General features: G+C 62.1%; 1 protein-coding gene across 1 annotated transcript in view; it reads right to left on the minus strand.

The window, feature by feature from the left end:
- The window catches only part of PRDM16 (PR domain containing 16), a 315,916-nt gene that overhangs the window by 17,951 nt on the left and 288,956 nt on the right, over positions 1-9,009 (minus strand). The window contains exons 11-14 of the mRNA XM_010849972.1: positions 7,652-9,009; positions 4,324-4,411; positions 1,276-1,445; positions 574-651 (exon numbers count right to left, since the gene is read on the minus strand). The exon at positions 7,652-9,009 is cut by the window's right edge and continues 1 nt beyond it. Of these exons, the coding sequence (XP_010848274.1) occupies positions 574-651; positions 1,276-1,445; positions 4,324-4,411; positions 7,652-9,009 (1,694 nt within the window). The remainder of the gene's footprint in view (positions 1-573; positions 652-1,275; positions 1,446-4,323; positions 4,412-7,651) is intronic.

A 9,009-nucleotide genomic window follows, 5' to 3' on the forward strand; every position in this document is an offset into this window, starting at 1 on the left:
CCCATGCGCTTGCGACCACATTCTGCAGGGAGGGGACTAGGCACCAAGGAGCGAGGTGGGGGCAGACAGGGCTCCCGTCTAGGGTGGTCGGGGCACCTAGGTGAATCCTCAGGATGCCCCCAGCTTGGGTAGGATCCAAGTTTGCACGGGGCTCCTTCTCTGAGACCAGCCCACCCTGCCTTAGGGGCTCACCCTGGTCCCCTGCCCGGGCTGAGGTCAGCAATGGCCAGCGGCTGTGGGGAGGGGGGTGGCGGAGGGCTGGGTGGTGGTGACGCTGAAGCTCCCTCTCCACACAGACCACCCCTGGGCCTGGCTTCACTCTCCAGTTGACACCCCAGTGGCAGGAGGAAGGGCTGCTCCCAGACACGCTCTGGGGTCAGTGGGCGGGAACCTTCCAGAAGCCTGATCTTTACAACATCCCCAGGTGTGTGAGGGCTGAGCGGCCAGGATGGAGTGACCCAGTGACCTGGAGCAAGGTCAAGCATTGCTTCCACCTGCTGCCCATCCCGTGGCAGGGGAAGGGGAGGTCCGCCAGGAGCCTGCCTCCCGCACCCCGACTGGGCGGGCTCCTACCTGTACGGCTGCTCCCCGGTGTGCGTCCTCAGGTGTCTCGTGAGGTTTGCTGACCGGGGGAAGATCTTGCCACAGTACCTGGGGGCAGGCAGTGGGGGAGGGGTCCATCAGGCAGGCGCTTTGCCATAGAGGCGGGCACCCAGGTGTTTTCTGGTGCTGTTTCTCCCACACCTGGGGGCAGGTGACCCACTGCACACCCTGGATTTCAGTTTCTCCTCGGCCTCAGGGCCCAGCTGAGTGTCACAGAGAGGCTGGACACACACCACTGGGCAGCTGGCGCTGGCCCACACTGGCCCGCTCAGGGCTGTGCCCCTGCCCGAGGCAGTTTCTCAGCCCCCAGCCTAGCCTGGGCCGAGCTGGAAAGCACCGGCTGCACAGGCCTGTGCAGCTGGGGACCGGCCATCTCTCCTTAGTGCTGAGCTTCCCACCACCCCCAGAGCCGGGGTTAAACACGGACCAGCAGCCTTAGCTTCCGGCTTGGAAATTCCAACCTGCTGGCCAAGGCTGCATTTTCTTGTGCTCACTGGAGCACAGCTTGGTGTGGATATTTTCAGGGAATGACCTCAAGGGGACAGTGGTCCACCGGCTACCATGCGGACCCTGGCTGAGACTGAGCTTTTTCCTGGAAGTGCAGGTTCATGGGCCCTTGTGGCACCTGCGGCCGCCTCACTGGAACTGCCTCAGGGGCTCACGGCATCTCACCTGCACGTGTATCGCTCCTTGCCCTTCCTGAGAATGGGGTCTGAGAGCGTTGGGGGCGGGGACCGGAAGTTGAAGGGGTGGTGTGGGAGGGGCTGCAGGGAGCTGCCAGAGTCCACCTTCATGGCCGCGAAGCTCTCCAGCTTCTCCGTCATGGTCTCAATGGCTGACATCTGTTGGCAGGAGAGTGAGAGAGGCTGTGGGGCTCCACTGCACCCCCAGTCCTGACGCGCCTGGACCCACCCCACACCTGGGTATCCTGGGTGACTGAGCATGGATCATGGACAAGCAGGGTATCATTGGAACCAGCGGTCTCCTTCTTCTTGGCCACTGGGCTGGGTTCTTTCACTTCCTGCAGCCAGCCCTGCTCTGGTCCTTGTTTGGAATCCCGTCACAGTCCAGGGTCCAGTCTGGGGGAGATGCAGCTGACCATCACCTGCCAGCCCCTGGGTGATGCGGGTCACTGACACTTGTGATCACAAAGCACCTTACTTTGAAACCAGCCAGCAAGCCCTGCTGGCTCGATCCCTGGCTAGCACTCCTTATGCCTAATTTGGGATGAAGACAGAATTATACCCTTTTTTGTTCGATTTTTTGAGTGGTCAAAAAATTTAGTTAGTGTTGGTCGCTCAGTCTTGTCTAACTCTGCAACCTCATGGACCACAGCCTGCCAGGCTCCCCTGTCCATGGGATTTTCCAGGCAAGACTACTGGAGTGGGTTGTCATTTCCTTCTCCAGGGGATCTTCCCAACCCAAGGATTGAACCCAGATATCCTACATTACAAGCAGATTCTTGACTGAGCTACCAGAGAAGCCCAAAAAATTAAGATAGCTATCTGAATCTCAAATTAAAAAATGGCTCACAAACCTGAAGCACCACCACCACCTAGTGGCAGCAGACCATAACTACAGGCAAAGTGCTAAAAAGAAATTCAACAGCTTAAGACTACACCCAACCGTGGAACGCCGAAGCCAACGTGACGTGCGACACAAGACGGGGTGACATGGACCGGAGGGGCTGCCTGTCTGCTCGTTGGAGACGCCAAGGGCTTGCCTGGGGAGCAGAAGGGAGCTGCTTTCTCCTGGCCTTGCTCATTTCCATCTGGTGGGCAGGGTTCTGACTAGAATCCTGTGCCTGCCTTGGGGCTGGGGGACAGAAGTAGGCAGGGGGCTGCGCAGGCCTTAGCAGCATTTCTCCTCTCCACCTGAGACTGCCTGCTGCAAGTCAGGCCCTGTGGGAGGCTGGGATGAGACTGAGAAAGGAAGAGTTTTCATTGTGTCTGGAATCCCTCAGGGTTTAGGCTGGGGAACAACTGAATGGTTATGATAAGACACCAGAAAGGGGTTAACAAACAGAAGATGGGGTCCATCCTATGGCTGAGGCCTCCCTTGATGCTGGGCTGCCACCTAGACCCTGGTCAGCTCTGCATAGTTGCAGGATTTGGGCCTCACCGTCCCTATGGGATGGGCATGCTCCCTTGTCAGACGCATGCTGCTTCCGGCTGTGGCCGCCCCGCCTGTCTCCACTGATGGACAGATGGACACTGCCTGGCCCCTCAGATGCTGTCCAGTCTCTCACTGGCACATCCATGGCCTAGATGATGGGATCTAGGCACACAGACTGCTGCCCATCTGCCAGTGGGTCTCAGTTTTAGCTGCAGCCTTGGGAGGTTCTGGGACTACTGCCCTAGACTCCCCGGGACCCCAGAGGTGGTGAGGAGCAGTGGCCTGACAGGACTGCCTCTCCCTGCTCCACCAGGGGCTGCACACCTGCATGTCGGGCCTCGGAAATGAGAGGCAGCTGACCATAGCATGTTGGTGTCTTTGTGCATTGTGACCCCCGCCCCCCACCCCAAGACTTTACAGTGGCTGGAAGCTGCCCTGTCCCAGTGATGGCCTCACCTCAGACCATTTCATCAGGGGACTTACTAGTCACCTCTCCCACCCCCACCCCCGGAACTGGGCTCAGGGGTAGGCAGCAGGGGTAGCTGGTTGGGGGAGCGGGCAGCAGAGACAATGGGCAGCCAGCCCCCTGCCAGGCCCCTCTTCCTCAGGCCTGGGAGGCTCCGGCCCGCCTGGCCTACTTTGCCTGATCAGATATTCCCGGCCAAGCTCCCCCACAAACACAAACACAGGATGTGCCTGGCTGGCTTGCCTGCTTTTTCCAGCAGGGCCTGAGGAAACCAGGGGAAGTTCTTAACCAAACTCCGAGGCCCCCATGAGACAATGGGAGGCAGTAAGTTTAGCTGTGAACCCAGGCGGGGTGCAGGTTCCACAAACCACGGGTTTGTCCCAGGCGGGAAACGCGGAGGGAGAGAACAATGCCCGGGTCTGGAGTCTGGGTCCAGGCTGGCCCACAACTCAGTCCCGAGTCCTCCGGCTGGGGCAGGGGAGGCCCGTGGGTCTGGGGCCGGGGCCGGGCTCCAAGCGGTGAGAACAGGGGCACAGAAGTGCCTGCAGGCTTGGCGGGGTCTGTGGCTACTCCCCAGACTTGGGGGTTCTTTTTCCCAGACTCCTGATTCTGGTCTTGACAGGTGGCCTCGCCACCCTCTGCATCCCCTGGGGAGGGCAGTCTGTCTGTCCACGACCCCCTGGGATCCCCTGAGCTCGATGCCAGTCCCTCTGCTGCTGTCCTGCTCCCTGCCTCTGCCCCCTGTACCGCCCCTCCTCTGCTGACCTTTTCTCTTAAGTGCCCTCATGTCCCTTGTACCAGAGAGGCTGCTGGCGTCCACACCTCCCTGGGTCTCTCCTATTCATTCTCCCTATGGTCCAAATGTTTGGATATGCTCCATCAGAGCTGCAGCCCACCGCTGCAGGGGGGACGTTCACTACCCCTCCCAGCCGTGGGTCGAGGGGGGCACCCATGGCCAGTGTCCCTGGCTGCTTCCTAGGGCGCCCCCACCAAGGACCACCCTCCTGCCTCACCTGTCTGGCCCTGTCTCATCTTCCCCAGCCTCACAGGGATGGGTGGGTGTGCAGAGATGGGAAGCAGAGACCTGCCTGGGGCTTGTGGCTGGGCCTGGATGGACCTCACGCTCCCACTGGCCTTACCTGGGGGTGGAAGAGCAACGGGGATGGCCTCAGGTACTTTTCCTTAAGGGCTCCCACTGGGTCGGTCACCTTCCGCTTCTCCACCCTGCTGGACAGCAACACAGAGGGTTACGGACCCCACTGAGCGGCCCAGCACTGGGCGGGGAGGGGCCGTGGTCCCTGCCCCTCCTGCCACCTGTGCCCCATCAGTCACAAGGTGGGGGCCTCACCTCGAGCCCAACTTCCACGGGCCCTGTGACCACATCTCACCTGATGTCGTAGGACGGTCTGTGACCCAGCTGTGCACTTGCCTGTATGAGCACATGCTCCCCACACCACACCCAGGTCTGGACCCTTTGAGTCTCCCCAGTGTCCCCCCAACCACCCAGCTGCCAGCATCCATGCATGTGATGAACGCCTGATGCCGGAGCTAGGACTCTTCCCTAAGGGTCCCGTGTGTGGCAGCCTCTGCCCACTGACCCGTTTGCCCAGCGAGGGCTCAGCCCTGTTGGAGTCCCTGGGCTCCCCAACAGCGGAACATGGGGCACACAGGGGCTGCCGCCTACACTCAACTTCCCTGTTCTGCCGAGCCCTTGGCACAGGTGCTCTGTCCAACTGGGTGGGTGTGTGAGCTACCAGGGTCCATCCGGGCAGGGCTGTGTGAGTGATCAGCAGGTTTCTGTCCTGGGGAGGTCTCAGGGCCTCCCCACAGCAGCCAGGCAGTGTCTACCTAAAACCTCAAGACTGCTGCTGGAGACAACAATTCCAGAATGTTCCCCAAATGCCAGTACAACTGCCAGTCACAGCAAGTGGAAGAGGAGGCTGTCCCTCCTCCCCTGACCTCCTCCTCTCACCATTTTCAAACGATGCCCGCCTCAGTGCCCCCCATGGGAGTCCAGATTTACACAAGGTGACTTGGGGAGTCCTACCACCTCCCTGCAGGCAGACACAGCTGCAGGGACCGCCGCCTTGTCTGTAAAGGGCCACACTCCGACCCCTGTAGGGCTCAGCTCTGCCCCTAGGTGACCTCAGGGCCTCAGCAGAGGCCCCGTTCAAAGCTGGGCTGGGTCGGTCTTTTAATAAGGCCCCCGGGTTGGGTGGTGTGGGCGAAGAGGAAGGGGTCTCACAGTGGGTGAGGGGATATTGAAGATCGTCTTCTGCCTTCTCCTGCCCTCTGTGACTCATGCAGCCCAGCAGGCTGGCTCCGAGAAGCCCCTTCCAGCTGACCCCTGACCCCCAGAAGACATGCACCCTGCCAAGGTACACGGCTTTTGTCATCACAGTGTCCCTGGCCCTGTCACAGAGCCAGCAGCACGTGGAGGTGAGAAGGGCTGGAGGGTCGGGGGGGAGTCAGCCTGGCGGTGTTGGGGTTCCTCCAACCTGGGGAAAGGAGGGTTATGGGTATGTGTCCATGGTCACACCCGGGGGGGCCTGTGGGGACACTGGGGAGTTTGGCTGGAGTCACCCCAGGACCATCCAGGAGCTTGGAGGACCTTGTCCCCTAGCCCTTGGCCAGTGTTTACACAGGCAGTGACTGTCACCCACACCTTCACTTGGAGGTAACCTTCTCGACACCACAAGTGATCATTTTGACTGGGCTCGGGGCAGTGGGGAGAGGTTACCCCATATCTCGGGCATTTTTCTGGTGTCTGTGTGTGAAGTTGGGGACCAGGCAGCCCCTCCATCAGCAGCTGTACCCTAAATCCAGAGGGCAAGAGCCTGGTACAAGCCAGGTCTCAGAGAAGTTCGGGCAGGAGGGGAGGGTCCGGGGGCCCTGCGGCCAATTCCTGCTTCCAGGCCTGACTGGCTGCCCCGCCAACTTCCAGAAAAAGGCCCAAAGCCCTGAACCAGGCCTGCAGTGGGGAGGGGAGGGGCAGAGGAGGGCTGGGGGCTGGGAGGGGAGCTGGGACAGGGTGGACGAGGAGGCCGAAGGGAAACAATTAACCCAGAGCCTCTTGAAGGCCTGCTGGCTCCAACTCGGGAGGCTTGACCAGGAGCCTTGCTCGCTAGGTCTCCTGTCCCACCCCTTCCTCTGCGTGAGGGCTGCTTGCCCTGGTGGGGTCTCCTCCCTCGAACCCCAGCTATATCCTGTCCCCCATACTGAGTCCCACGGATTCAACTGAAATTGGCAGGTGCCCCCTGGGCCTTTGACGGGCATGTTCACCCCAGAAAGCCTGTGAGCCACTGTCAGTGGTGACGGGCCTCTGGTCACTTTCTCACACCATCTGTGGATGGTGTGTTCTTAAAGAAACACCCAAGGGACCATTTTTCAGGTTTCCTGTGATGACAGCGCCAAGACCTGGCAGGAAATGGAACCAGCTTCAGACACAGGCCAGCCAGGGCCCTGGGTGAGCGCGGCTGGGGGGACTTGGGTGGGTGTGGAAGGCAGAGCAGGAGGCTGGTCCGTGCTCCCTCCTCCCCATCGCTGGCAGCCCTGCCACCACTCTTCCCGCTGCACCTTGGCAGGGGTGACCTCACCTGCACGCCCATCCCAGGCCCTGCCTGGGCCCTGTGCTTCACACGAGCCCTCAAAGTGGCCATGCGCTCCCTGAATTCCCACGTAGACACACTCACCTGTGTGCACACGGGCCCCTCCCACACAGAGCCATGGGCCTGTAATAGTGGCTGAAGCACCACACGTGCCCCTCCCAGCCCCGCCCAGGGACACAGCTCCCTCCTGAGGGCTCAGCCCTCCCAGCACCCCGGGACACGTGCAATGGGGGCCAAAACCCCCTGATCAAAGCCTACTCAGAAACTGGGGAGGGGGAATCAGTTGGCCCCTCACCAGAAGGTCTATCAGAGGGCTGGAACGCTGATGTTTTGCCAACCTTCCAGAGCTTTCATCTTTCTCCCTCCTCCTCCTCCCTCTGGGGAGAAGTGGCTCCTCCTCTGATCGCCCCTAGGCCAACAGGAACCCCAGCTGTGGCTCCGGAGAGGGGTAGGGCCCATGTAGGGGCCACAGGGCAGTCACAGGGAAGCAGAAATGCTTGAGCAGACCTAACAGCCAGGCGTGTCATGGGAGGCAGAGTAGGTTCAGAGAGGGAGGCTGGAGACACCAGCAGGTGGGCCTCTGGGGTGGAGTCTGAGGGCAGGCTGGGGTTGGGGTTCAAGGGAGGGCAGCGGCTCTCCCAGTGGCATCTGCGAAAGGGAGCCAAGTGTGCCCAGAAGACCCTGCCAGGCACCCACCCTAGGAAAGTGCCGAGCCGGGCCTGGACTTCAAAGCAGCACAGACCCCTCCCTGCCCAGAGCTGAAGCACCTCCTGAAGCTGCAAAGACAGAGGGACGAAGCTTGGGGGAGCAGGGGAGGTGGTCCCCAGGGAGAGCACGTGAGGGCGGGGCATGTGAATACCTGTAGATGGGGTCCATGAAGAAGGGCGATGGCTTGGCATAGTGCAGGGGTGGCTGCTGGGGCAGCTGGGCTGGGCACGCCTTGGGCAGCCCCTCGCTGGGCCCCAGCCTGCGCTCGCCGTACACGTGGTTCTTGCGGGGCTCCCGCGCCCCTCCGTTCTGGCTGGCCCGCGCGCGGCTGCCAATGCTCAGGTCCAGCGGCTGCTCCTCGCCAGACGCCGGGGCTGGGGGCACCTTGGACGCCGGCAGGATGGGCTTGGCCTCTTTGGGTTTGGTGGTGAGGTCAAAGGGGGACTCGGCACTGGGGCCGCTGGCCTTGAGGGCGTCCCGGGGCGACTTTGGCTCGGCCTTGACCAGCAGGTTGTGGGTGAGGGCACGGTCCGTGAAGGGGTACAGGGAGTGGGGGAGGTGGGGCAGGAACTGGAAGGGGAACACGGAGTGGTAGGGCAGCGCGCCCAGCTTCTTCTCCGGCACGCCCATGAAGCCGGGCCCGAAGTATTTCTCGGCGATGGACGCGATGGCCTTGATGGAGTCGCCTGCCGCGCCCGCCGCTGTCAGCAGCTGCTCCTGGGGCGGTGGGAAGAAGTGCTGCGAGTAGAAGACGGGAACCTCGCCCACAGTGTTCGGGGCGCCCGGGGGCACCGTGCTGCCCCCGAACTCGGGCTTGCCCTCGGCCGCCTTGCCCTTGTCCTTGGCCTTGTCGCGGTCACTATCCACGTCGCTGTCTAGGTCGGAGCCTGTGCCCGTGGTCGTGTCCAGGTCGGTCCCGGTCGTGGTGTTGATGTCCTCGAAGTCGCTGCCGTCTGACAGGTCACTGCCCCGGGGCTTGAGTTTGGTGGCATACGCCTCCTCCAGGTGGCCCTCCAGCTTCTCCTCGGGCCCCGCGGCCGCTGCGGTGCCCTGGCTACTGTTGCCGACAGCGGAGACGAGGGGCAGGGCCGGGTTCCCCAGGGGGCTGGGGAGCTTGGCGTCCTGCGTGTGGTTCAGGGGGCTCTTGAGCAGCGGCGTGGGAGGTAGCAGAGGTGGCCGGGGGTACAGGGATGGAGGGAAGATGCCCGGGAAGCCAGGCGTGAGCGTGGGGAAGCTGGGGGGTGCCGTGGAGAAGGGCAGGCTCCCAGGGTGCGGCCTGGAGGGGAAGTACTCGCCAAAGCCCAGGCCGGCGTGGTTGAGACCGGGGGGAGGCTTGGCCTTGTCCATCAAGGGGCTGGGGGTCAGGGGCAGGCCGGGCGCGAAGATGCCTCCCGGCGGGTAATGGTTCTTGCCCTCGCAGAAGCGTCGGTGCTTGTTGAGGGACGAGGTAGTGCTGAACATCTGCCCGCAGTCCTTGCACTTGATCTGCGTGCGGCAGTCCGCATGCAT

Source organism: Bison bison, unplaced genomic scaffold, assembly GCF_000754665.1.
Source record: "Bison bison bison isolate TAMUID 2011002044 unplaced genomic scaffold, Bison_UMD1.0 scf7180017864289, whole genome shotgun sequence".
In the NCBI taxonomy this organism is placed as follows: domain Eukaryota; kingdom Metazoa; phylum Chordata; class Mammalia; order Artiodactyla; family Bovidae; genus Bison; species Bison bison.